Source organism: Perca flavescens, chromosome 11 (genome assembly GCF_004354835.1).
Source record: "Perca flavescens isolate YP-PL-M2 chromosome 11, PFLA_1.0, whole genome shotgun sequence".
NCBI lineage: Eukaryota > Metazoa > Chordata > Actinopteri > Perciformes > Percidae > Perca > Perca flavescens.
Window position 1 is genome coordinate 13464080 of NC_041341.1, and position 27842 is coordinate 13491921.

Consider the following 27842-nt stretch of genomic DNA (forward strand, 5'->3'; position numbering starts at 1 on the left):
GTCTGTCATCCGACTTCTCCAGATAGGAGTCAAAGTCCCTGGTAGGAAATAATCCCTTATAAAAAAACGCCCTGTTACACACTTTGCCACATCTATGTCTGTATTCTTAAAAATGAATAAACAGTAAGCAGTGGAAAACAATGACTGTAGGATGTGTAGATACATGTACATGGGCTAAAATCCCAAATCATAAAAAATTCAGTCACATAGGACCAATACCAAGTTTCGCATCTCAGGGTTACTGAGCAGCTCCCTTTTTGTTTAAATTAAAGTCCCAAAAACACACCTGGCCCCTGTCCAATAAGCTTCACCTGGTAAATCTCCTTTTTTAGGAATAATTCTGGTTTATTACAGCTTTGGTCTTCTTTTCACAGGTTTAGCCATCGGTTCCATCTTCTGACAATGTTACACCGATCAACTTGGTGAGTACAATTCTATCATAATGTTTTCCATCCTTTCCTTGTATTGAACTTTTACTGTACTATTTTTTTGGAGGGGTTTTTGAAAGCACTTCCAGCATTTAGAAAGTGCTACACGATTAAGGTTTGTTACAGATTGTGTGTCAGATTGCTTAAACAGTTACACTGAAAGTTTCAGTATTGTCAGAGAGAAATTGTCTTTGGTGTCCACAAATATATCACAGAAATACAGATAACGGACTGAAACGGCTTGGTTACAATGCGACTGACCAGGGAAGCGATAGTACTACTGTGAAAATACTGTATGACCGGTCATTAACAGAATGGTTTGTAAAATAAATAGTGTAGTTATAAAACACAATCGTGAGTGTAAAAGTAGACAAACTGTTGAGGAATGAGACCCTGTGGTCTTTTTATCTGAGCAAGGGAAACATTAATCTGACTAAGGTGAACAGATGGATGGACGAATGGCAGTGGGTAAAATACAGAAGTGATTTCTCTACCAATTTAATTAAGCGAGTGCAAACATTCAGTGTGAAGTGTGTTCTTTGCTGCCGCCGCCGCTGACCTCAGTCAGCCAGATTAGTCACTAACCACTAAAACCTACAGCATGAAAGCTTATTTGAGTTCAGCACTATCGCACAAACCAAAGAAAACTTACTCTACGCTATTTAATTATTATTTAATTATAAAACTGGCCTTAAGTGGCATGCAGGGACTCTTAACTAATGGTATTAAAACAGTGGGGTGTTACGAAATGTGTCTAGAAATTTCATAGAAAAGTGAGTTACAGCGGTAATGAAGTACTACGTTTACAAACATGACGACCATGGATATGGCTTTGACAAGATGAGAAGGCCTCAACTTGTCCAGATGAAACGGTTGTCTTCGCAGGATGGCAGGCACTTTTAGCAGCTTCTCTACTGCTAAAAGATGTGAGAATGTGTATGTGCAGAAAACCAGACAAATTCCCAGAAAGCTGGGTCATAGTTAGATGGGTTTTACATACCAGTCAATGCTTCATTTAAGAGGTCCAAAATTATGGACTTGTGAATTAAAGGTCCCATGGCATGAAAATCTCACTTTATGAGGTTTTTTAACATTAATATGCATTTCCCCAGCCTGTCCATGGTCCCCCAGTGGCTATAAATGCTGATAGGTGTAAACTGAGCCCTGGGTATCCTGCTCTGCCTTTGAGAAAATGAAAGCTCAGATGGGCCGATCTGGAATCTTCTCCTTATGAGGTCATAAGGAGCAAGGTTACCTCCCCTTTCTCTGCTTTGCCCTCCCAGAGAATTTGGCCCGCCCATGAGAGAGAGAGAGAGAGACATCATGGCTTGCAAACAAGCAAAACATGGCAGTTGGTCAAGGCCACACGCCCACCCTCCACCTTGCCCCCCCCCTCTCTCCTCCTCAATAGCATTTAAAGCTACAGACACAGAAATGGCACATCCTAAGGAAAGCTCATTGTGGGACTGGCTCAAGTTTGTAATTCTGCACCAAGGCTGCATTTCCGGGATACAAATATTAGGGGACCACTGAGGCCTATAAAAACCATCCAAAAAGCAGCATGTCGTAGGACCTTTAAAGAATAACCATCTTATAAAACAAACTCCCAACAGACAACAATTCAAATCTTCAATAGGTTGATGAAAGTTAAAGAAAAAAAAAAAAAAAAAAAAAAAAAGAGAATTTTGTCTTGGCAAATGCTTTTAACACTGGGCGGCTACGACTTCATTCAACCTCAGACACAAGAAAATAAATTAAATGCCGACCACAACACTGGCACTGATTCTGGCACATCCTCACATGCACATTCATACTTGGTACCCAACAATGAAATGAAGAGAAAAATTGGTGTTAGTGTTAAAAAACAAAATAGCAGCATGTTAAGTTCCAAGATGAACAGTTGTACTGTATGTTCAGTTTGGCCCGTCTCATCCAAAGGAGACAATATTTTGAAGTTAACTTAAAAGGGAAAAGCTGAAATTGAGATTGCTTCATTTTTAGCACACAAACAAAGAAATGGAGAAAAGTGAGTGAATACCTCAAAAGGACATTTTTCAAATGTCAGTTCAAAGTAAATGGAAATCATGCCAACACTTCCCTTCTCACCTTTTTATGGCAGACTCTCTCAGGTCTTTTAAAAAGACTAAATGACAGACAAAAAGGTATGAATTGTAAAGCAGTGCTGCCTTTCAATCCCGCAGCCTCCTTTATGGCAACAGGTGAATGGCTTACTAATGGCCTGAAGAGTTGGAGTCATTTGTTAAAATAAACCTTGCATACATGACGACAGACACACCTGCTCCCACACGTTGCTGATATGTCTAGAAAATGGTGCAAATGCAAAAGACAAACATGTTTAAAACAAAATACAATAAAAATGGTATTCGTTATCCAAAGTTTTCCAGTACATTTTGCGTTGGCCGTGCTGAGTCACAGGAGAAAGTGGCACTGTCCCTCCCCTGTGTTCCAGTTTTCGTCTCTCTGTGTGAGCTTCCTCTATTGGCCAGTCCTTGATAGAGGACCAAAGCAAAGACGAGCTTGTCATACAGACATGGCCAAAGCTGATGGGATCATTTCATAGGTGACTGACGAGTCTACACTTTCAATGTTTTCCTGCCAAACTATTTTTGGTGTTTTGTTATTATTTTGTTGAGGACAAAAACTTCTTCTCCTCCGTGCCGCCTGAAAGCACCCTTTCAACTTAAAACATAAAAGAGACTAGCACCAATATGTGCACCTATTTCTTTTATCTGTGGCTTTACTGTGTCACATTATACCATGACATGGTATGTGTATGTACAAGCTCCTTAATCTCAAGCATTTACTGAGATTTTCCGAGTATAGAATGTAAATAGTATTCATGATATGCACAATATCATAAGTTTACAGATGAGGAAAATTATTCCAGTCATATAGGTATCCTATAACAATTTGGTACAAAAATGCCACTGTTTCCATCTTGTCAGTGTCATTGCAGACGACCCACTTTAGTGACAGAAAAGTCTCAGGGCTTTAGTCTGTCCTCTGGTGGTGGGAGAATCCTATATAACTCTTTTTTTACAGCCTAATCAAAAAGAAAGAGAGGCTAAGACCTAGATTTGAGGAGTTTGCAATCTATTCCTCTGCCTCCGGGCTGTGAGGGAAAGGCAGAGTGACGGCGTGCTCTTGAGCCAGGGCAGCCAGCTCCTTGAGGAACTCACAGAAGATAACGGCACAGTAGACGGCGTTCTTAACTCGCAGAGCCTCAGCTTGCTTCTCCAAGCCAGAGGCCCCTCCGCCGCCCCTGAACAAAGCGCTGTGCAGCGATTGGCTGCCGTCCCGTACGTGTGCGAGGGCCAGCTGAGCGGCGTGCCGAGCCCGGGTCGGGCTGTTGGTGTGACGAAGGATCAGGTCTCCGAGAGATGGCTTACGACTCTTCACTGGAACAAGAGAACGTTAGGTTTACAAGTAGGCACAGGGCTAACAAGGATATGGGACTTGAAATTATTCTCAACTCAAGGTCCACTTACTAGTTTTTTTATTCAGAGCTTTCAAAGACTGAAAGCTCTGTTATTGTGATCTTTGTGTCTCTTTAAAAATAAATCAAATATTTGATGTAAATGAAATCCATTTTCTGTTTTTAAATTCTTTTTAACTGAATGTAAAGCACTACTTCAGTGTATGCATTGTGCTCTATTAATAAACTTGCCTTCACTTCAGATTTTAAATTAATAGAGAAATAACTTGTTACATAGATTTCTGTGTGGAAATAAAGAGAGCGACTTATCAATCTCACATTTTGAGTCCTTGGTAATTAACTGAATCACATGCAAAGACGTTTAATACAAACTGAGGAAATCGGATTTTTAGTTTAATAGCCAGGTAGGGAAGGCATAAAAAGGCTTAATTACGACACAGACACACAAATACACAGTACGTGTAAATGCCTCCATGCTCACCTAATGAATCAGAGCGCCGCAGGGTAGGAACTGCTGCAGGAGAGTCAGCCCAGTCCAACTTGCCTCGGGCCACCAGGTACTGTTGGGCTTTCTTCAGCATGGCAGGGAAGTCCTCATGAGAGGCTGCAAACGCCTCGATACGGTTCTTCACAGAACCTAGAACCTGATGGGAGTCGGCGAAAAAAGTTTTGATTGATTTTCAAAAGGCAGCTGGCTTGTGTTCGTTGATTAGTCAGTCAATTTTATTTAAGACTGATCACTGTAGCCAAACTAAAGTGCTATGTTTTTTGTCCAATATAGTATTAGTCATCCGTTTACAGCATATAAGAATACGGAAAGAAATGGAATATGAAAAAGAAACTATGCAAATGCATTCTGGGCCTGATCCTATTGGAACAGAAGCTAGCACAGAAGTGAGGTGGGCTGGAAACGGACAACTATGCCTACAAACGATAGACTAAAAGACGCCATCACTTCAAGTAGAAATACAGAAAAAAATGTTGTGCTGAGCACCTGGTTTAGAAATGTAATGCACTTAAGTTTAATAGACAGCATGGAGAGCAGCCTTGGGTCAATACTGTATGTAACAGGTTTGGCATGGTGCAGTGTACCTGGATCAGTGACTTGATGCTCGGCTGGAAGACCATGTTGGTGTTGAGCAGGAAGGAGCGTAGGAGGGGCTGAGGATAGCAGGCCAGCTGGGCCACGATGCCCGTGAGCAGGATGTTGACGTACAGCGAGTTTTGGAGCATGTTCTCCAGCTTGGAAAACAGAACCACCATGAACGGACCTGCACAGAGAAGGATCATTGAGTGGAAAGATACAACACACAATTTTAGCTAAGCTGCATGCAAATAAACTAGGGATGAAATAAAAAGGTGTCTTTGACAGCTATTTTTAAATAAGCGAGGTGGCATAGAGGCTGTCAAAGTGTAAAGAAAATAGTCAGCAGGGTGCTTTAAAATGCTCATATTATGCTCATTTTCAGGTTCATAATTGTATTTAGAGGTTATATCAGAATAGGTTTACATGGTTTAATTTTCAAAAAAACACATATTGTTGTTGTACTGCACACTGCTGTAGCTCCTCTTTTCACCCTGTGTGTTGAGCTCTCTGTTTTAGCTACCGAGTGAGGCATCGCACTTCTATTCCATCTTTGTTAGGAGTACCATGTACAGTACCTAGGTAGGGACTACTAGCTAATCAGAAGCAGAGTATGAGGGCGTGCCACGCTAGCAGCTCGGCGAGCATTATAACATTATAACGTGTGTTACAAAGTGACCCACGTTTGTCTCTGAAGTAAAGGCTGGACTACAATAGAGCTGTTTGAAGCAGTTGGTGAACATTGTTTTCGGTTGGAGATGGTAAGTCCCTTTGGGGTGGACTTTGGGCTTTTTCACTTTGTAAACCTATAACGTGCACAAAAAAAGATATATAACACAATAAAGCCAAAATATATGAGCACTTTAACAGCTTGTAGAGGTTAAATGGGGACAATTAAACCTGCCACTGGCGAGAAAAAAACTGTAATCCATCCCCTATGATTTCAGGACTGACTTCATGAAAAACTGTACCAATGAAGAAACATTAGTACAAAAGAGAAGTTTAGTCTTTGTGTGTGGCAATGCTGCTAAAAATGTGCCGTTTTATTATCAGGGACATGTGCCCATACAGTGTTACTGAAAATACCAAGCTCGGAGGACGACACTGACCAGGGACTGAGGTGAAAAACCAAAAAGTCAGCAGCACTTTAGTGAAAAACAAAATCATCCTACTTGGGGATTATTTCTGAAGAATTACAGTTATGATTCAGTATTTGAACTAACAATGGAGTAAATCAATTATCTATTTTAGTCACTTTTATTATCTAAGAAGTAAACATTTCACATTGTAATTGTGACTGAATTGTGTCTTTTGTAACTGGTTTGGAATTAGGGCAAGGCGATATAGAGAAAATCAAATATCACGATATTTTTGACCAAATACCTCAATATCGCAACAATATTGTAGTATGACTATTGGTGCTTTCACAAAATATTTACACAATGAGATTTTTGATAAATGATCATCAGTAATGTGGATATAATGACTAAGTGGGTAAAGGCAAATAATAGAACAGCTAGAACAGTCTGGTAAGTTCAGAAAATTACATAGCTTTACTGTAACGCAGCCTTTAAAACCAGGAAAAGTCTCATATCACGATACCGATATATCGATATATTGCCTAGCTCTATTTAAAATCGTAGAATATCATCATTACAAATTTATCTGTATTGCTTTTGTATTGGATCCTGGACTGTGTACACAGATATGCTGCAAGAGAGAGAGCGCGAGAGAGTGAGCGAGCGAGCGAGAGCAAAAACCAAAAATAAAATACCTTGATTACCCATAATTTCACAACTGGGTATAGCTTTAAAATAAATGAATATAAAAAGAACACAACCAACAAGTCATCACACTTTAACACTGCCGCGCCGCCACACACACACACACACACACACACACACACACACACACACACACACACACACACACACACACACACACACACACACACACACACACACACACACACACACACACACACACACACACACACACACACCTGTGTACGGCTGGTAGGCAGGTTGATTTAGTGGTCTGGCAGGACTGCAGAGGCCCACCGCAGGCCCGTCTTCCTTGGGGTCACCGGTCAGCTTCGCCTCCAGGGCCGAGGACAGCTGCTGCTCCTCCTGCCGCTCAGAGGATAGGGACTCTCTGGTGCTTTCCTCCTGCTGGCAGGCTGCTCTGCTGCGCTCCTTCACTCGGTCCTCCAGCTCCCTCAGCTCCTGCGTGAAGGCCTCGATGCTGATGCCCTGACCGTTGGATTCCCCGGGGAGCGGCGCTTCTCCTGGTGCCTGCTCCAACAGCTCCTGGATAAGACTCTCTACAGATTGTTGCGTCTGGTTGGCTTCTGGAAGATCGGAGGATGCACTCGGTGGGTTTGAGGTGTCGCTGGTCAGCAATTTGGTGTCAGACGTTGGCTGGGTGATGGAGCTTTGAGAGGAAATCTGGTTAGGGCTATCACCCAATTCGCTGTTGCTAAAAATGGACTGCGGCAGAGTGGTGCAGCTTTGGGAGGAGCAGGTGACAAGGGATCCATTTTGATTTGCGTTTTCATCCAAATACGGCTGCTCCCCCAAGTCTCTCTTCACTTTCTTTACCTCCAGTCCTCGGTCCCGATTGTCTGAGCCCCCGTCCCCCTGCCCCGTCACTCCGTTATACACGGCCTGGTAGCTAACGGTGATGGCAGAGGTGGGATTGTGTGGTGCTGGGGACGAGGCGGGGTGGGAAGTCGACGAAGGGGCAGCCGAGGACGAGGAGGAGGGGACGAGATGAGGTATAGGCTTTGGCAGGAGCTCCTCTCTCTGCAGGCTGCGTTTCTTGGAGCGTGGCGTGAGGCTGATGCAGTTGTTTTTGCTGATCGTAACGTCCCACTCGCCGCTGTCCCGTTCTGAGCTGCTCCACTCGGCTCGTGCTGCAGCCACAGTGGGCGCCCTCTGCTGGCCTGGCGGGGTGTTACTGCTTCCTCCCTGCTGCAAAGAGAAGTGCTCGGGGAACATAGCCATGGAGGGGTTGGACGTAGGGGGAGGTGGGGGTGGAGGGGCTGTGTTCGGGGAGGGGTTTTCTCCATCATAGGGCGCCGACCAGTCGCGGCAGGCCCAGGAGCAAATCTCGATGCCCCGCCGGGCGTCTTTGAGGTACTCCAGGTAACCCGAATCCCAGTCCAGACACTCCGTGTTAGTCTGCTGCTGGTGCATCGGGCTCTCAGGGGACAGCGGGTGGGAGCTGGAAGGACCCGACTGCAGCGGCTCCATGCTGGTGGGGGAAGAGGGACCCCCTCCTCCTGATCCACCTCCACTGCTCTGTTGGCGGATGAAGAAGGATAAGCGGGATGGGGTGCTGGGTCTGGGTGGGGCTGGAGACTCTGTGGTGGGACTGTTCAGTACTGTGGGGTGAAAGAATACAGATGCAAACAGTTAACTTTCTCACACTGTTGGTAAGTTACGTTATATAAAGAGTTACACATCAAGATTATCGGTAGGATATAATATAGACTTTTTCAATGTAATTCCATTGCTAGGCAACAGCCTGGCCCCTTGTTAACTTCCTGGCAGTTGATTTCATTCACATACAGTACACTGCAACAGGAAATCAACTTGGGGCCATTTAGAATGTTTATATTTACATCTGTGAAAAGGTCTATATAAAGATTTTAAGCTAACAGGCTACTGAACACAACCTGTTGATCTGATCTACAGTAAACTAGTGTTCACTGACATGTTGATGTGGATGCTGATTGTTGCCGTTACTTATGTACTTATTTATTTACATGGATCAGATAGACCGTAAAAATGAATTACCCCTTCGGGATTAATAAAGTATTCTGAATCTGACATAACGTTTGTCTTGATTTGATATTACAATAATTATGTGTGGACATTTGGTCCTACGCTGAAATTAATAATTTTTGCTCCTGAATTACTTAATTTGATGAAAACAAAACAACAACAAATCCACAGTTGTGTCACAGCCACAGCTAAAAAGGTAAATAGCTTTTTTTTTGTCCCCCACACAGGTGTTTGTAGCTCACCTTTTCCCCAGAACGCACCGTCCTCGTCAGCAGAGGACCCTGCATTCAGCCGGCAGCACTCTGGGATCAGCGACAGGAACTTGTCTGCTGACTTTCCGTACAGGTCAGCCTCCCTGATAGCACGACGCTGACTCAGCATTACATGGGTACAGGGCAGTAGATACCTGGCAGCAAACACACACATGTCCAAACCATTAATAAACTCGAGTCATTTTTGATACAACATTTTATTTGGCAATGTTGGCTTTTCTGTCTTGCTGTGACCGTGGGCAGTTACAAACTTTAGTTAACATGTTTAGAAAAATTCTTAATCATCCTGGTGAGAAGATACCAAGAAGTACAAAGTCACAAGCAGCTGTATTTGCCGTTGTCCTATAGACAAAAAGGCTAAACTGACCTTGGAAGTTTGCAAAAATCTTGTTAAAATTTAAAATGTGAAGACAGTGTGCTCTGGTTTGTGGGCAGAGGAACGCTTATTTTTTCAAAATTCTAGAAGGAGGGCACACATCTCAGTGACACAAAGTGAGTACGTAAAAGGTATTTCTCACAAAAATAAATAAATATGTAATTGCACATTCAAAGGACCCAGGTAGTACATCTACAAAAAAGATGGGGCGCAAATACTCTGTGCTGTACACAGAAGACAGAGACTGACTCTCTGACACACACATCAACCTTCAGTTAATCTGAATAAGTACAGAGAAAAATATTTACTACTAGAGCCATGTTTTGCATATTAAATGAGCCTAATAAAAATATTACACTTGGGGAGGACATGCTGAGATGTGCAGACATACCTGAGAACAAGCTGCAGCATGACGTCTTCACAGTTCAGAGACAGAAGAGTCCTGAAGAGGCTCAACGATACCATACAGAGCTGCAACACACACATAAGGAAACTAGTTGGAAAACGTGTCCGGAGAAATAATATATACAAATGCCAATTTGCATATGATATGGTAAAAAAAAAAAAAAAAAAAAAAAAAATCATAAATGCACAAAAAATGTGACACTTAACTTTTCCTCTCATTTTTCAGGTGTACTTCAGTAATAAAACATTTCCCAGGCCATATGGGTTTCCTGTGTTCAGTGGTACCGTCGTATTTAAATGTTACTGTGTGAGCGATGAACAAAACTACAAAAAGACCGAAGTTGTCAAAAAGCACAGCTTTCCTTTCAAGCTGAAATCTTTGCTTTCTGTTAAGTTTCCATTGTTGCTTTCTACGACAATTTTTATTTTTATTTTTTTAGATTATTTGCACATTTCACTGCGGATTGTTTTACTGACCACAAACAACGTACAATACAGCATGCATAGATGCAGGAGACATGACATTTACTTTGTTCTGAAAAACCAAATACTTCTATATACTGCTGGAATCACTTTCAATCAATTTTTGTTCTCAGCCCACGCACCACCCACACAATGGAGTTCATACAAGGGCCTGAACACACACACACACACACACACCCTTGAATTGCTGCTGATGCGTGTGAGTAATGTGTCCAGGATGGTGTCGTTGTCGTGGCGATGCAGCAGGAAAAAGCGCAGGAAGGTTTTGAGGAGCGACGTCTCTGACACGCTGCGCAGGAAAAGGTCCAGGTAGGCGGTGCTGGCAATCATCTCATCCACCGACGACTACAAAAACACACACACACACACACACACACACACACACACACACACACACACACACACACACACACACACACACACACACACACACACACACACACACACACACACACACACACACACACACACACACACACACACACACACACACACACACACACACACACACACACACACACACACACACACACACACACACACCGGGATTTGTGTAAAAACTACAAAAGAGGGCAGTACGACAACTGTCCTATGACTAAGATGAAGTCTAGGATTAAAAACCGACAACGAGACAATTTCTTCATCATTTTTTGCTTTGATTCCCAATCTGACTAATCGGTTGAAGAAACTACCAAGTTAACACAATTGTTCCCCCGCAAATTCACTTGAGATACACAATAAATAATGTCTTCCACTAACTCAAGAGCAGCCATAAACAAGTGGTCAATTTCCATCTGTGTGGTCCACCATATCCTGTTTTACTTACAGGATCAGTTTATCCAAATCACAAAAAAAACTATTGTCCTCACATACCCTGACTGGTATCTGGCCGTGCATAGTTTGGGGTCCACAAAGCCTTGCAAAAAAAGAACCATGGAAACTATTTTCTAACATGAAAATAGTTTGATAGTAAACTGGTGACAGGGAGGTCTGTGATAACCCTTCCCTTTCTTACTGTACCTTATGCAGCGCGGGGCCCATGACGGGTACGAGGAAGCCGTTGTGGAGGTAGTCCAGGAGCTGGGAGCGGACCAGGGGATGAGCAACCTGCACCACGGCATTGCAGAACTCCAGAGAGTTCATGAACAGCACGAGCGATGAGACGCCCATCCAGTCCTCCCGCCGCAGGGCGTGCCAGTCGTCTCCTCGGACCTCAATCTTTCTCGGCAGAGAGGAGTAGAGAGCGCTGAGGCCCGTCGCCAACACCTGAGAAGGCAACAGAGAGGCTTTAGATGAGACCGCTGTGGGTCAGTAGGTGGTTGAGGTGTCGGACAGCCCTCAGGTAAAAATGTGGGAGTATCCTTAACGCACAATGGGCCTCATTCACCAATATCTTCCGAAGTTTTCTCTTAAATATGTTCTTAAGAAAGTCCCTAAGAAAAGTCTATGTCGGATTCATGACGTGTTCTTAAACAGCACAATTGTTCGCACCTGTGTTCTTAGGATTGATGAATCCCACGTCTTCGTAACTGAAAGCACGTGCCAGTTGTTCCTAATTAACATAAGATAACGCCCACAAATCCCCATATAAGGACATGACGCTTCCTGTGCACCTCCTGCGAAGCGGGAGACTGCGTTAGAGATGGTTGTCGGAGTCGCAGATGACTTGTACATTGCAGTGGTGGAGGAAGTACTGAATCTCCGTACTTAATTAAAAGTACAAATAACCAGAGACATATTTACTTTAGTAAAAGTAGAAGATGTCCACTACCACAAACAAGGCCTGGCTTTTAAAAGAAGTTCCTATCCTAACCAGCATAAAATGGAAATATGTTAAATCGGAATGCGGTTGCTTTTATTCATGGATGTATTTTAAGACGGTTTTATTTTCTTTAATCATGCAAGTAAGCAAAGTGTGTGAAGCCGCGAAAATGGGGAGATGTGAAGAGGTTCAGCCAAATAAATAAGATATGAACGTGTCTTACGCAGCCTGGCGGGGGAGTAAACGACGCTGTGGAGAGAAAAAGATGGCAACTAGGATTTAAAAACGGGAATAATAAAAAACAAACATTTTCACTTTTGCCGGAGGCTGAATTACCGAAGGTCAGCGGTGCTGCGCCTGGGCTCTGGAGCACCGGGCCGGCTTGGATTGGCGGTGTCCCAAATATATCTACGGCAACCAAACTTCACTGGTGAGAAAAACGTGTGACGGTCAGGAAGACGTTTTGGCTAGGGGAAACAGTGATCAGAAAATGTAACGGAAGATTGTAGAAATGTAGTGGAGTAGAAAGTATAGATAATTGCTGCAAAATGTAACAAAGTAAAAGTCAAAAGTAGGCTATGCACTATTGAGTCTACTTAAGTACAGTAACGAACAATTTGTACTTGGTTACATTCCACCACTGCATTTTGGCCCTATAAATAGCACGATCAATCACCAAATAACGCAGGATTTAAATCAGTTGTAAATTGCAGTGTTAGTGTTGTTTTGTCATACTATGATGTTTTTTCAACAAATGATCAGAAATACATTACAGTACAATACTATCATTGTAAATGACTGTAGAATTAAATAAAATGCAGTAACCAATTATTTGGAGCAAATTGTCATCACTCAAATGTGCGTAAGAGTGCTTTTCAGTGTTTGTAGATTTTGTTCTTAGCTAAGAACAAATCAAAGTTAAGAAAACATTAGTGAATGTCAATATATTCGTAAAAAGTGCGCAAGTGGGGTTTAAGAACACATTTCTTTGTGAGAACGGTTGGTGAATGAGGCCCAATGTTTTTTATGTTGATTAGCAAAGTGATGGAAAATTATCCAATATTTTATATTTTTAAGGCAGCACGGTGGCTCAGTGGTTAGCACTTCTGCCTCACAGAAAGAAGGTTCTGGGTTCGAGTCCAGGCCGTTCCGGGCCTTTCTGTGTGGAGTCCCGTGTTTGCGTGGGTTTCCTCCGGTTTCTAGGACTACAGTTGAAAATTAGCCGACTGGCAAACACTGGCGCATTAACAGAAATGTTGATTAATGTGCATTGTCCTAATCAAATAAACTTACTTATAGACCAAATGATTAATCAATTAATACATTAAGAATGAATAATCAGCACATTTGCAGCCGTATAATAAGTCCAATAGATCATACGGTCTAGAAACAAACAACCCTTTCCTTCCCTGTTTTAGTCCCAGAGATGGCATGTTTATAATGTACATAATACTTTGCAGTGTTCTCTTGTATCTTGGCTGAAACACATTTTGTTTTCATAACACCACTAATGACCCTACAGAAAAATGTACAGCTCACTTAACCTATTGCAGTCTAAAGAAATGAGTTTGATAAGCACAATGACCTCCCAGTATGTATAGACATGCTGGAAATGTCACAGATAAAAAGCCACATACTGTAAGCCCTAATGTAGTTTATTAATGTATACTGGGTTATTACCATATCACTTTCGCATATCCTTCGGCTTACTTACACCACACGTTTGTGCCAGCTTTGTAATGCCTACTTAATCTGCACTTTAAGTAGCCTTTATGTAGCATATTGTACTCTGTATTGTATTGAATGTGAAACTGTATGTTGTCTCGCATGCTTACGCTTTTCTTAGCCAGGTCACCGTTGCAAATGAGAACCTGTTCTCAATGGCCTAACTGGTTAAATAAAAAAAATATTTAAATAATAATGTTTTTGGATTGCATTCATGAAACTGTGTTTTTGCTTACTGGACCAGTGGAAACATATGATGTAGAAATCTGGACCCGTTAGCCTGACTAAGCAAATGCAAACAATTCATTGATCATAATTCATTAAAAATAAAAAAAAGGGGCTATGCACTGAGATTCCATGGGAGGAAAGAGGAGTGGGTTTGTGATGAGCACTGCTTACGGTAACACACAGTAAGAGGGCTTTTACAGTCGTCACAGAATCTATTGCTACATCCACAAATGTCAAACAAAGTTGATTAGTGTGAGCATGCACAGGCAGAAAATAGTGAGCCTCAGGCAGGGAGGAGCATTCGGTCCTTGATGCCACCTCCACTGGTCCCGCTAGCCTGTAAGTAGGTCAGACTGAAGCTGCTGGAAGGAGGGCGAGCAGAAAATAGCTGAGCTAGCTCTTTGAACACCAGAGTAAACAGGCAGAGGAAAGCAGTATTGACCATAGCATTAAACTATGGTATACAGCCACACTCATCATGCTACACTGTCCTAATGGCGTTTTAAAGCTAAAGGGTTGCTCGGATGCTGTAATTTCAGACCAGATTTTGGCTGCAAAGACTGGATTCAGAACGATGGTCCTGACGTTAGAATGTGTCCACACAAACCTGCGCCTCGCACTGAGTCACTTTCAACATTAAATCCAGCAAGTTAGGACAGCCTTTTTTAGTACGAAATACATTTTAAAGTGCAATCAGTATCAAAGTATGGCTCTTTAGTAACACCTAGTGGCAGCAGGTAGAAACTACAACAACACAGGCAGAAACAGCTCCAACCTTTTATATCTGTTTTGATCATTTACAGACTAAATGAAAATGTCAAAACAGTGTTTTTTTTCTATTTTATCAGAAAGTAGAAATTTATTGATTGAAATAATCATGGTTCATTTAAACGCGATCACAAATACCATCATCTACATTTTATTTTATTTATTTATTTATTTTTTAGGTACCTGCTACATCAACTGCTATGTTCCATCATCAAGTTTCAGTTCAACTCTTTGATTAGCTGTCACGGTAGATTTGCAGAAAAAAGTAGTGGTTAGAGATTATTGATTTAGTGGTGTTGAGTGAGGTGGTTATTTTTTAAAATGCCTACTTAAAAAGGAACATGCCGACTTATTGGGAGTCCGCTCCGAATAAGTGACAAAATAACGCCAACATGTTCCTATTTACATGTTGTGATTTGTATAGTCACAGCGTGTACAAATAACACAGTCACATGAGACACAGCCGTCTTCTAACTGTATATAAACTGGGAACTATATTCTCAGAAAGGCAAAGCACTGCTACTTTGGCAGAGTGATATGCTTGCAGCACCTGAGAAGCCCAGAGCAGCTTCGCCTTTCCGAGACTATAGAAAGGCCCCCCTGTGACTATACAAATCACAACATGTAAATAGGAACATGTTGGCATTATTTTGACTTATTTGGAGCAGTAGGCTAGTTGGAACCAGTTACCTCCAGGATCTGTGCTAGGCTAAGCTAATACTGGGGGCGTCAGACAGCGTTACAGCACACATGGAGATGAGAAGGGTATGTATCGACTTGTCTAACTCTGGGGGTTACGGTGAATAAGCTAAAGTCCCAATAAGTTGGCGTGTTCCTTTAAAGCCTTCTAAGTTGAGGCAGAACTGATAGGATGTAGATAAGGATGAACAGTCTGTCAGAGTGCACAGTCACGTCCTTCCCCTTCCATTATCACACACCATCACTGATGCATTAGAAACACAGACACACACACACACAGACACACAGACACATTATAAGCTGTCCTCAACTATCACATCATTAAAGAGTAAGTCATATATGTGTATATAATATGGATGACCCTTTTCTGTAAGAGCCAAAGTGACTATAAATAATAGAACCGAGTTTGATATTATGCATAGTCATGTGAATTACTGTTAAGTCAGTTACGGTAAGAGTGAAAAAAAAAAAAGGTTTTGACAGGTTCTACATTTTCAAATGCTTCACTTTGAAAGAAGCTCAGTAGGATTTTAACTTGTGGATGGGAACTAAAAAAAACTTGACAGGATATTGAGGATGTTAATAAACCATCAAACCCAAATGAATGGATCTCTGCCCTACTCTGTGAGTTATTAACAATTGAAAAAGATAAATTATAAATGCCTGAATATGAGTCAAGACACTCTAATTTGCTTGATTATTTTTTTTTGGCCCCTATAGGTTCAGCTATCAAAAATATGCCAAAATACCAAAACCAGGTTGAAAATAATGTAGCAATATGACCAGTTGTGCTGTTGTTGTTTTTCAAACAAATGGACAAAAACCTTGATCATCAATTTCTGTGGCCATGGTATATTAGAATTATTCTTTAACTTTACTTCAAATTCACAAACTGACAATATAACTACAACATGTATAATTAAATGCATGGAAATAGTTACAGCCAAATCAAGTTTTTTGTAGAGCCCAATACCAGCCACAATGTGTCAACATTCAGAGCCACAACAGCAACAGTTTCTAGCTGAAGGCAGGAAGAAAACCTTTATTACTGTATAAGCAAAACACAAGATGCCCAGACACATGTCCAAATGTATCACTTTCTGTAACTACATCCGCTACTAAAACCCCAGTTAAAGCCCCAAAAAACCCCACATTTTCCATAACAAACATGTTTTAATGAGCACCATCACTCACTGGGCAGAAGTAGGAGTTCTCAGCAATGTAACGTGCCACGGCCTCGTGGCTGGCCGAGGCCGCCATGACCAGCAGCAGTGCGTCTCGGGCCTGCTGTCCGATGGCTCCGTCCCGGTGGATGAACGGCACCAGGAGGGAGAAGATCAGCAGATTGGTGGAGCCCTGCTGAGCCGGTGCCGCCCGAAACAGCATCTCTAAAACCACAGGCTGCCGGGCCATGGACACACAGATCTGGTGGGGATTCACAGAGTCCCAATTATAAACCGTATTATTACACGGCTTGGTTGAACGCGACGGCATTCTGTGGTCTGCTAATTCTCCCCTTAAGTGTTCTATTGGAATGGATAATCCCACAGTCTGTTTTCACCTTTAGTTTACATTTTGCAAATATAGCTAGAAGGCCAAAAACCAATAACTTCTTATGTAGATTGTAGGTAACGATATACACAATAGAGCAGTATAAAGACTGTAGGCGAATGTACCTGATTGAGCAGCAGTACCAGGCTGTTTTCCAGGGCTAACGGACAACCAAGTTCTGGGTCAGCGCAAGCTCCCAGCAGCCTCAGCAGGGGGTGGAGGACGGCTGTGTGCTGCAGCAGAGGCTGCTGGGACTGGCCGATGAGCATCTCAAACAGCTTGAGCAGCGCCCCCTGGCTGTCTGGGTCCAAGCCGCGGCGGAGGTGCCACTGAACCAGGCCCGCCAGAATATTCTGGGTGACCACCAGCTCCAGTATGGGGCCCATGGGTGCCACGCCGGGGGCACCCTCTGGGCTCTCAGCAGGCCGCTCCTCTGCCAGCAGACATAACATCTGGTCGGTGTGATTCCTCACTGCCGTCAGGTCATCGCTGGAGGATGAAGGCTCCTGCTGCTCCAACACCCAAGAGACCTGAATAAAGGAACAGTGTTTTAGTGTAATGTTTAACTCTTAACATTGCTGCTGTCCTTGTATGAGGAGTTAAGAAGTAACTAAAGGGTGGCCTCATTCAATTTCAATTCAGTTCTTTAAAAACATAAAAATATATATATATAAAAAAAAAAAAACTGTAGGCTATTATATAAAAGTTTACTTCCAATTTTTACAAAATCATTTAAATTAATTTACTAAGATCTAAATACGCTGACAGATAATATAAATGCAATAAAAAGCAATTACTGGCACTGCAACACAGTTATTTTCTGAGGATCAAATGCAACAAAATTGCATAATTGTGGTGTGGAAAACAAACGACAAATGAGGTTTCACAACAACAATTTATCAAAGGGTCTACCAGTCAGCATGACTACAGCAATTATGAATGTACAGAGCTGCAGACAGCTTGTGCAGATAAAAGATGTGCTTCTTTGTGTTTGTGCAGCTTGAAGTTTGGGGTGAATGTTGCACAACACATTTGTGTTCGCAAAAACACACTCTCCCACAAAACCACTTGTTTTTATTTTCTCATATCCACTAACATATAACTAGATTATCGACACATATGCCTCTATCCTCCCCCTTATAAATTAGGAAAACATGGAGGATTGATTTTTCAAAAATATATATACACTGGGCGCTCCACATGCAGGTTAGGTACAGTACTAGGAATCAATTAGTGACATGTAGGAGTACTTTAACATCTTGTGGATACGTTGCAATTTAGTTGCAACATATCCACCTATTAAGTCTGAACAAATTACACACACAAATAAATATCACTCAGATGTCTAATATTGCGTCTGAGGAAACTCAACAGTCAGGTAGTGGCAAGGCTCTGTAACCTATACAACGTTCAGTCAGTGATTGGCCATAAGCCAGTCACACTGTTCCAGTAGACTGACTGACCACTCCCATTAGCACTGGCACAGCTAACTGAATGTGTAAACATCCACACTTGGTGTCTGGACAGATTATCATTCACTAAAACATGATGATTATCATTTACTGTTAACCAAAAGTGAACATTTGCTTTTGTATCTGCACAAAGCAAAACTAAACATGCAACAAAAAAAATTTAAAATAAAAGTCAACCATTGTAAATGACTGATGAGTGTAGGGTGTAACAGTTAGTTCTGAAATGATTAGCCATCAGTTTAGAAACGGAAAGTTAAGTCATTTATCAAACAACAATATTTGCTGGTTCTCTGTTTTATATAATTGGAAACCAAATCTTTGGACTGTTGGTTGGAGAAAAAAAGCACTTTAAATAAGTCAGCTTGAGGTCTGGGAAATCGGGATTGTCAAATGTTTCACTGTTTTCTGCCTTAACAGGGTGAACCAGGGGACACTGTGGGCCCCTCCTCAGACACAAACGAGACAACTTGAGCCCAGTATTTTTAGCCTATATTTTGTTCACATTTTGGCACCATGGCCGAACTAGCTATTAGCAGTTCCTGTTTACAATGTACCCATGGACGTACAGACAACCATCACCGGATTATTTTGACACTGAAGAGAACTTAAAAAACGTGAAGATTTTTAGTCAAGTTCTGGAGTTATAAGGAGACTCTGTTTTTCTGTGATTTCTGAGTGGATTTTTTGGATGTTTATTTGCCATAACATAAGATACAGTATAATGATAGCCTCAGAAAGTTTAAGTCACACTGAATCCTAAATATTTTTATCATGTCTGTTTGTTCAGAAGTGACTGAGTGATGACTCAGAGAAGGAGTGAGAAATGAACAACTCACCCAGAGAAGGTGTGGTTTGGATAATATTGTATCTTGTGACTTGTTTAAAAATCGTTCTACTTGATGGTAACCGCGAGCATAGCAGAGATGCTGTCTCCACATCTCAACCGTTAAGTTGGCGAGTAAAAAAAAAAATATTCAGCAGCAAACTAATATCCAGTTTGTGAAAAATAAAATTTTATATACATTTTATCAAAATTCCCAAGAGAGGTGTGTTTGTAGCTCACCTGTCTCCAGTGGTTCTCAAACACCATGAGGCAGGTCTCCGGGTCAGCAGTGCAGGGGCTGGAGGGGGCGGCACTCCGGCCAGACCGATTCCCCGGAGCCCGCGGGTTCAACCTGCTCAGCCAGCTCATTCTGGATCCGGTGAGAGGCAGGTCAAAAGGTCACAAGAACTTAAATACGAGAGAAGGAGTTCCGGTAAAAAAGAAAAGAAAGAAAAAAAAGGTCGAAGTATGGGAGCAACAGAAGGCAAAAAGAAATGAAGGGGAAAGGAAAAGGTGAGGGAGGGAGAAGGAGAGGAGGAGGACGGGGAGAAAGGGGAGGGGGAGTGTTTCCAAAAAGAGAGGAGGGGAAGGAGGTCTGCTGCAAACGCGCTGTCACAGCCAGTCAGTGTACATCTAGGAAAAGCCCGCTGCTGCTTCAGAATCGGTGCGACCCTGTCCACCCTGTAGACCCTGTCATCCAGTCTGAAGCCAACACCACTCCATAGCCAGTCAGGACGGCCACTCTGCTCTGCATATACAACCACAAAACATATTAGCATGTAAACCAGCGGGCACAAACTATAATGCATTTTCACAACCTTTTAAACCTTTACAAGTTAAAATATGGAATTGTGTTTTTTTCTAAGTGTATTTTAGGCTACTTGAATATGTTCCTGTATGTCCCTAAAGCCTACGTAAGTGGCCTGAAGTTTATACTTATGCGCTGGTCTGTGCGTCAATCTCTTTAAGAGAATAGCAGGGCCGGTGTGCGTGTGCGTGTGATAGAGCGAGTGAGAGAGTGACGGCGATTAGGTTCGGAGCAAGTAGAGACGCTAGAGTCTTAGTGAGAGAAACAAAGAGTCTCCCCTGTGCTTTCTGACCACGTGGGAAATCTGTAGCAGGAAAAGTTAACCCTCTCCCTGATTTCATGTTGTTTATGGAGAAGGCGAACCAGGAAATGAGTCGGGGGAAATGCAACGCAACGGTAAGTGTAGTTACATTTCTCGAGAGGTGCACGTCAGGCTCAGCGTAGGGTCCGTATCTCCACGTACCTATGTACGTAACCACGACGTATGTAGATTTAACGCAGAAGCATAAATCACGCTTTAGTTTGGTGTAAGAGCCTTTTTTTATTCATGGTAGTCGCTGTGTATGTTTCAGTGGGTCACACTTGGCTAAAACTGATGGGAATCCAGACCAGTCTGAGCTAGTGCAGTGTTTTAGCTTACACCAATGCGTGTCTGACACCCACCACTTCATCAAAAGTCTGAAAGTGTATTATTCATGCCAGCAGTCCAGGTGGGAAACATGACCAAAATATTTAATCACAGTAGATTTAGTTTTGCATCGTGATATCAAAATGGACCTAATGAAAACATTTTCTTCAAACTTCGCAAAGAACATTTTTATTGATAAAAATAACCAGATGGAAATGTCTGTTTTGGCTAATCCAGTTATGCATAATTGACATTTAACTATCTGTTAAATCGAGATACATAGATGCAAAGATGCAGTCTGGTACTTCCATAAGGCATTCATTTGCAAAACAAGAAATGGTCTCATATAGCCAGAGATATTAAAGTGATGTAGTGTATATCAAAACACCCATTCATTCAGAAATCATTTAATTTATGCTGAAGAGCATCTGTGTTTTTTCCGTGTTTTCCTAAACAAACAGCCTCTACAGTATGTTGTTACCAGGGAAACCATTTTGTCCTTCTGTGGAAAAGCTACATCCAGTCCACCTTCTGCTCAACATGGGAGAAACTGTCTGTCCTGTATTATGCATGCCCATTTCAAGCATTTTCCTTGCATCAAAGTTAACGACAGATTGATCACTAAAGATCATTAACTTACAAGATGCATGCTTTCCTTCAATGATTTTTTTTGCCCCACAACCATATTAATATTCAGTGTGTTATCAAAAATATTTCTGCCCACTCAAAATTGCAACTCGAACGGTCTTTCAAAAAAACTGGCTAAAAAAATAAGGACGGTTAAAGTTAGGGCTGGGTATCGTTAAAAGATTTGATAACGGTACCAATACCGTGAATTCAATACTTTTTTTGACACCAATTTTTATTAAAAAAATTATTTATGTAAAAGAAAAAAAGAAATTACAACATTACACATTATCTTATCTTTTTATAAATTTTTCAGCTCCTACTACGTGAGCCCAATCTCTGTGTATAACATAGGGTTTTTCCTGGGTGTCTCTATGACGTATAATGTTAGACAGCCAATCACAAACATTATTAGATCTTGGTAGAAGCATGCTTATTGACGCTGATGAGATTTACTCCTTAGGTATTGAAATTGGGTATTGAATGAAGAGGCATTTTTCGATACTTTATGGGAAATTTGGTCGGTGCCTAAAAAGTATTGAATTCGGTACCCAGTCCTAGTTAAACAAAAGTTTCGAACAATTGAAAGGCTTCGCTGCTCAATATGCAGGACACTTTAAATCAAAGCATAATCCTTTCTTGTATCAACTAAAAAAGGTTGAGGCTAACAAATGCTGATCTCAAGTAAGAAAACATAAAACAGTGCCCAGATCTCCCAACAGTTCTTAGTAGTTTTTATTTGAGAATATGAGATAATTAACATGGTCAGAGCTAAATTGTATGCCAAGTATGTTCTCTCTAACTCTGTTGATAAACCATGTGGTTGAACAGTTTTGCATGTCATCGCAAGAGAAAAAACATAAAAGAGGAAACAGCCACAGTGAACTGATGAAGAATTTCAGTTTGGGCTCAAACTGACTACAACACATACTTTTTATTAGGCATCGACAGATATGGATTTTTTAGTGCCAATACCGATTTTTTTCCATCAGCCTTAGCTGATGACCGATACGGTCTGTCGATTTTCTTGAGCCGATATTTGGAGCAGATACTGCTTTTGCTCCCTCAATTTACATCATAAAAATGTAAACCCTGCCACACTGGATTTGTTTTCAGAATCTGCTCTGCCATTTCTCTAAAGATAATAAACAAAAACACAGATCAGTGTCACTTCTGCAATCATCTTACATTCATATCACCCAAATGATGTAGTGCAATGTGCATCATATGGATGGGTGCACTGCATATGGTTAACTGTGCAAGGCTAAAAGGCTTTCATCAACATCTACAACACAGCCTTGATGATGCATTGCTTGCTGACATATTATAAGACAGATATAATCAGGTCATCACAAAATGTCCTTTGTCAACACATTTAAATAATTTAAGAAAACAATAAACCTGAAAAGTAGCCATTGAAATAAAGTGCTTGATTTGTAATTTAAGCCTGGAAGGCTTCCAGCACCAGCACTCTGCTAGTGGGCCAGGGGCAGTGCATGGTCTGCATGTCAACTGCAGCGTCGCAAATATCGGCCCGATATATCGTCTGGCCGATAAAATCTAAAAAACGTCTATCACTAATTTAAAGCAAAGCATAATCCTTTCTTGTATCAACTAAAAAGGTTGAGGCTAACAAATGCTGATCTCAAGTAAGAAAACATAAAACTGTGCCCAGATCTTAGTAGTTTTTAATTTGAGAATATGAGATAACTAACATGGTCAGAGCTAAATTGTATGCAAAGTATGTTCTCTGTAAGTCTGTAGTTTTGCATGTTATCACAAGTGAAAAAAGATAAAAGAGGAAGCAGCCACAGTGAACTGATGAAGAATTTCAGTTTGGGCTCAAACTGGCTACAACATGTACTTTTTAAATCAGTCAATTCAGCTGTTAAAAACACCTGCAAGGATTGAATCAATGTCCAAGATAAGCACAAATCCTCATGCTGTACCTTTGTGCACTGCTAGAGCCTCTCTCTAGGTGTTTATATGTGTTTAAGTAACAGGGTTACTGTCGACTCCCTGCAGTAACCCGATTACTTCAACATTATGTAAACTTGAAACGGATTTCTTTAACTGGAGAAATGTATTATGGAAATAGGCTGTCAAAAGTATTTTTGAGAATCAAATACTAACAGGTTATGGTTGATAAAACATTCATTGTTTTTCCATAGCATAATTAGAGACACTACTTCTGCTATCACATCCTGAAAAGCTCCACAAATATTTGCTGGAAGTATTATATTTAGTAATTTATTGTGAGGATTATTGGGAAAGGACTGAACAGATGGATCAACATTGGAGAAGTATATTATAATGCAGTAACCCAATAACCCTTTTGATGCATTTAAAAAAAAAAAATGTGAACCAACATCTGATACCCACCTTTCCAACATGCCTATTTTATACCTAAAAGATAGATTTGCTTTGGGGAGAGAGAAGAGAAACTTGGTAATCAAAGTTAGATTTCTGCTGGAGAAAGCGGATTTCCCTGTAATGCATTAAGTCCAAGGTTAATGTCACAAGTATTAGTTATTAAAGTGCTCATATTATGCTTTTTGGCTTTTCCCCTTTCCTTTACTGTGTTATATATATTTTTGTGCACGTTATAGGTTTACAAAAGTGAAAAAGCCCAAAGTCCACCCCAAAGGGACTTAGCCTACCATCTCCAACAGAAAACACTGTTCACAAACTGCTCCAAACAGCTCTATTGTAGTCCAGCCTTTACTTCCGTGATGAACGTGCTTCACTTTGTAACACACGTTCTAATGCTCGCCTACCTGCTAGCGTGGCACGATCTCATACTCTGCTTCTGACTGACTGGGTAGTGGTCCCTACCTAGGTACTGCGCATGTGTGACTCCCAACAAAGATGGTACATAAGTGTGATGCCTCAGTCAGTAGCTAAAACAGAGAGCTCAACACACAGGGTCAAAAGAGGAGCTGCAGCAATGTGCGGTACAACAAAAATATGGTGTTTTTTGAAAATTAAACCATGTAAACCTATTCTGGTCCAACCTCTAAATACAATTATGAACCTGAAAATGAGCATAATATGAGCACTTTAATGGACCTGAAAGCTATTTGTGTGAATTTGTTTGCTTTTATCTCCTAAGTGTTTGAATAAAAGATAATTGATCAGAGCCCTCTGGTAGGTCCAGAAAGGTTCAATAGGTTAATGGGTTTAATGCACACTGTTAGTATAGATTTTGTACTATTAATGACCACATAATGTGGACTGAAGTCACATGACTTGGACTTGGGTCAGTCACAAGTAACAGATTTGATGACAAATGAATCAATAATGCACCAAGGTTTACTTTGTTGAATTTCTAATACATCAGCTGTATGAGTAGACCTGTCCACAAACAGCGCTGAAAAAGGCAGGTCAAATTAACATCCAGGCTTCTTTAATGATTAACCAGTCCTCAGCGGGTGAGTCAAAGTTAAATCCAATCTTTTCTTTGAATGCACTAAATGAATCCATTCACAGGCATCAAAGCGGAGAGAAACTCAGTCCACAAAGAGTCGAAACAGAGAGATAGGCTATCTACAGTAAATTGACGGACTGAAAACAAGCTCAGTGAAAATACTATGATTCAGCATAATTGCAATTAAGTTAAATGCACGTCTGCCAATCTTCAATCCTTCAAATTCAAAATGTGTTTAGTTTTCATGTCACATGCACACACACAACTATATAAAAAAAAGCACCCATAAAATGAGTTCAAAGTTCAACTACCACTAACCACTAAAGGGAGGCTGCCATCATAAAAACAATAGAGCTTGTCAAAGGTTAGTGGTTAAACAAGCCATAACACAGCTAGACTTTACTGGTATATAATCTCACACCACAATGTCTAAAGGCCAAGATAGACTCTCTCACATGTTCAGACAGAAGTGGAGAAAAGCTTAGTTACTTCTTACAACAAACTGACAACCACACCTACTTTCTGCAGGAATTTTCCAGGTGCCCAATGGTTTAAAAACAGGCAGAGCTCCAAGGTGTCCTTCCCTTTCCTCACATTTCGACTTCTGTCCCTATCTGTTTTTACTGTTGAACTTCATTGATCACATCTGTGTTTGCAGTGGTAGAGGCAGGGAGCTTTCATAGCAGCAGCTGCGACAGGTATGAGCTGATACGGACTTCCCCTTCGACCAAATGTGCATTTTTAAGTCAGTGGCAAAGCTGATCTTAAAAACACACCAGAAAAAGGCGGCTACCTTTGTGCTGCTGTCTAAAAGCAAAATAATTTATTTCCTGCAGCCTGTTTACTGATCTCCCGTACCAACAAATACTTCGGCTCTGTAACCCCCACCACTCACCAGCATGACAACCAGCTTCTCGGCCCATCTTCAAATATACAGTCTCTATAAAAAGAAGTGAAGTATGTAGCCTATAGCTTGCCTTTTTCTGATATGGAACTCATTGCATTATCCAAACTTATTCTGAGAGACTAGATTGCAGCATTGAAAGTTAATTTATGGCACAACTACACTCCAGACAACTAGAAACTTTACAAAAATATTGTCATGGCTCTACTCAGGTGGGTCACTTTTAATGAAAGATGTCAGTGACTTTACGCAAGTGAAGCAGACAAACTTCAAAAGCATCAGTTATTCATGCTGTCTTAATACAAAGTAGCTGTACACAAACTTTGCCTATATTAAAAATGCAGGCCGGTGCTTCAATTAGCAATGACTTTCATTATCAATTAATATGCAGCTTATTTTCTAGATTGATTGCATACTTGTTTGGTATACATGTCAGACAATGCCAGAGCCCAAGGTGAATATCTAAATTGCTTGTTCTATTAAAGATATTTAATGTACTGTTGTGGAGAGAAACAGCCAATGTTCACAACGGGGAGGGTAAAACCAGTGATTTTTCTTGTATAAAAATTGATCAATTGTCCACCTTGTTGCTGATTCATTTTGTGGAGGAACAAGTAACATTAGCCTAATCGTTTCAGCTCTCCTGCTCTAATGCGGTCTAAAATTAACTAAATTATTAGAGCATGAAAATTCAATCTTGACCCAATGACAGCCTTGGGTTCAGTTTGACAAAATAGCAAAATTATGATTTAAAGCAGGAGGACAGAGACAAAAAAAAGACGAGGAGTCTGATGAAGCATTTGTTGCTTTCCATACTTTAACACTACGGACACATTTCAGTCAATACTATTGATATATTGGTATCTAGCCCTACACTTGAGTGAATTAATGACTATCATAATATAACCTGTTAAATCAACTTCAGATATTCCCCTTTTGATTTTCTCAATTTGGAGGAGAGTTTAGATTAGTTTATTGAAGGATTAAGTGCTTTTGCCACAGCTCACAAGGGTTAAAGATAACTACAAAAGCAAAGTTTCAGGGAAAACAATATCCTCTTATTTAATCAGGACGTTCACAGATTGTATCATGCAAAGTCAGCCATCAATCACTGCAGTGTTTTGGGTCATGTGCCCCCTTCAGTCTGACAATGGGACACCTAGCTCTCAACCCTCCACAACATTGCCATTACACTGATGGGTTAATTAACGTTATCTAAACAGCATTTGGGATTTACACCTGATCCTGTAGTCATCATCCTGCGCCAGATCGCACATTAGCCAACCCAAGCGGCTTACTTTAGGGTCCGCCGAAAAACAACAATCAATGCATTTCAATAGCGAGATGATGTAGCAAGCTAGTTGGTAACGTTCCTGCAAATATAATTAGCTAGCTAGCTATCTTAGAAATGTCACCCATGTTATGTGGCCAATTCATCAAGTTGTCTGTGCACTGTAATAGAAGGTAATAAAATAGTTATTTACCTTTAATATTTGTGGGAGTCTCAACAGTTGTTGCGAGGTCCTGATTTCCACGGATACCTGCTAGCTGGTTGCTAGTAAGTTAGCGCTGGTAGGTTGCTAACGACTAGCTGCTAATGAATTCCACAATGTCAGAGCAGTAAACGGATGACCAGCGCGCAAGTAACCTGGAGACAACTGGCGAGCTAGACCATATTGAGCCGGGGAAGCTAACAAATTAACCACTCCTTCATTCGGGCAGCTGTGCATCCTGTTAGAGACAGATAAACATCCCATTCGATGATTTCTCAAACACTCTTCCCTTTCCCGCAGCCATCTTACTTTAACTCCTCCCACACGACTCCTCTGACTCACACCCACACATGTCAATGCACCCACAGCGACACTGCTCCTCTCTGCTTCACCCTGCTGTCGGAAGGGTTTAAAGTGCCATAATTAAGAAGAAAACATGGTGACCCAATTCTATACCTACTGACAAATGTACATTGTGTACTAACGGTTCTATTTTGGTCTTTACTAGGCCTACGCGAGAAACTGATTACAACTGATAAATCAGTCCTTAAAGCAGCTCATAATGACTGAACATCATTCTTAATCCTGGAAATAGTAATTTGACAAAAAACTCAAAAGTCTATAAGTCTTTCAT

General features: G+C 41.2%; 1 protein-coding gene across 1 annotated transcript; it reads right to left on the bottom strand.

Moving 5' to 3' along the window:
• Positions 1 to 2455: 2455 nt before the first annotated feature.
• fhip1b (FHF complex subunit HOOK interacting protein 1B) lies at positions 2456 to 27589 on the bottom strand. The gene is made up of 12 exons (XM_028592161.1): positions 27200 to 27589; positions 19562 to 20069; positions 17152 to 17556; positions 16670 to 16900; positions 11314 to 11559; positions 10471 to 10638; positions 9797 to 9876; positions 9000 to 9163; positions 6972 to 8354; positions 4978 to 5156; positions 4367 to 4529; positions 2456 to 3847 (listed from the first exon to the last, which is right to left on the bottom strand). The coding sequence occupies exons 2-12, from the start codon at positions 19688 to 19690 to the stop codon at positions 3543 to 3545; spliced, it is 3453 nt and encodes a 1150-aa protein (XP_028447962.1). The 5' UTR covers positions 19691 to 20069; positions 27200 to 27589; the 3' UTR covers positions 2456 to 3542.
• Between the last annotated feature and the right edge of the window lie 253 nt (positions 27590 to 27842).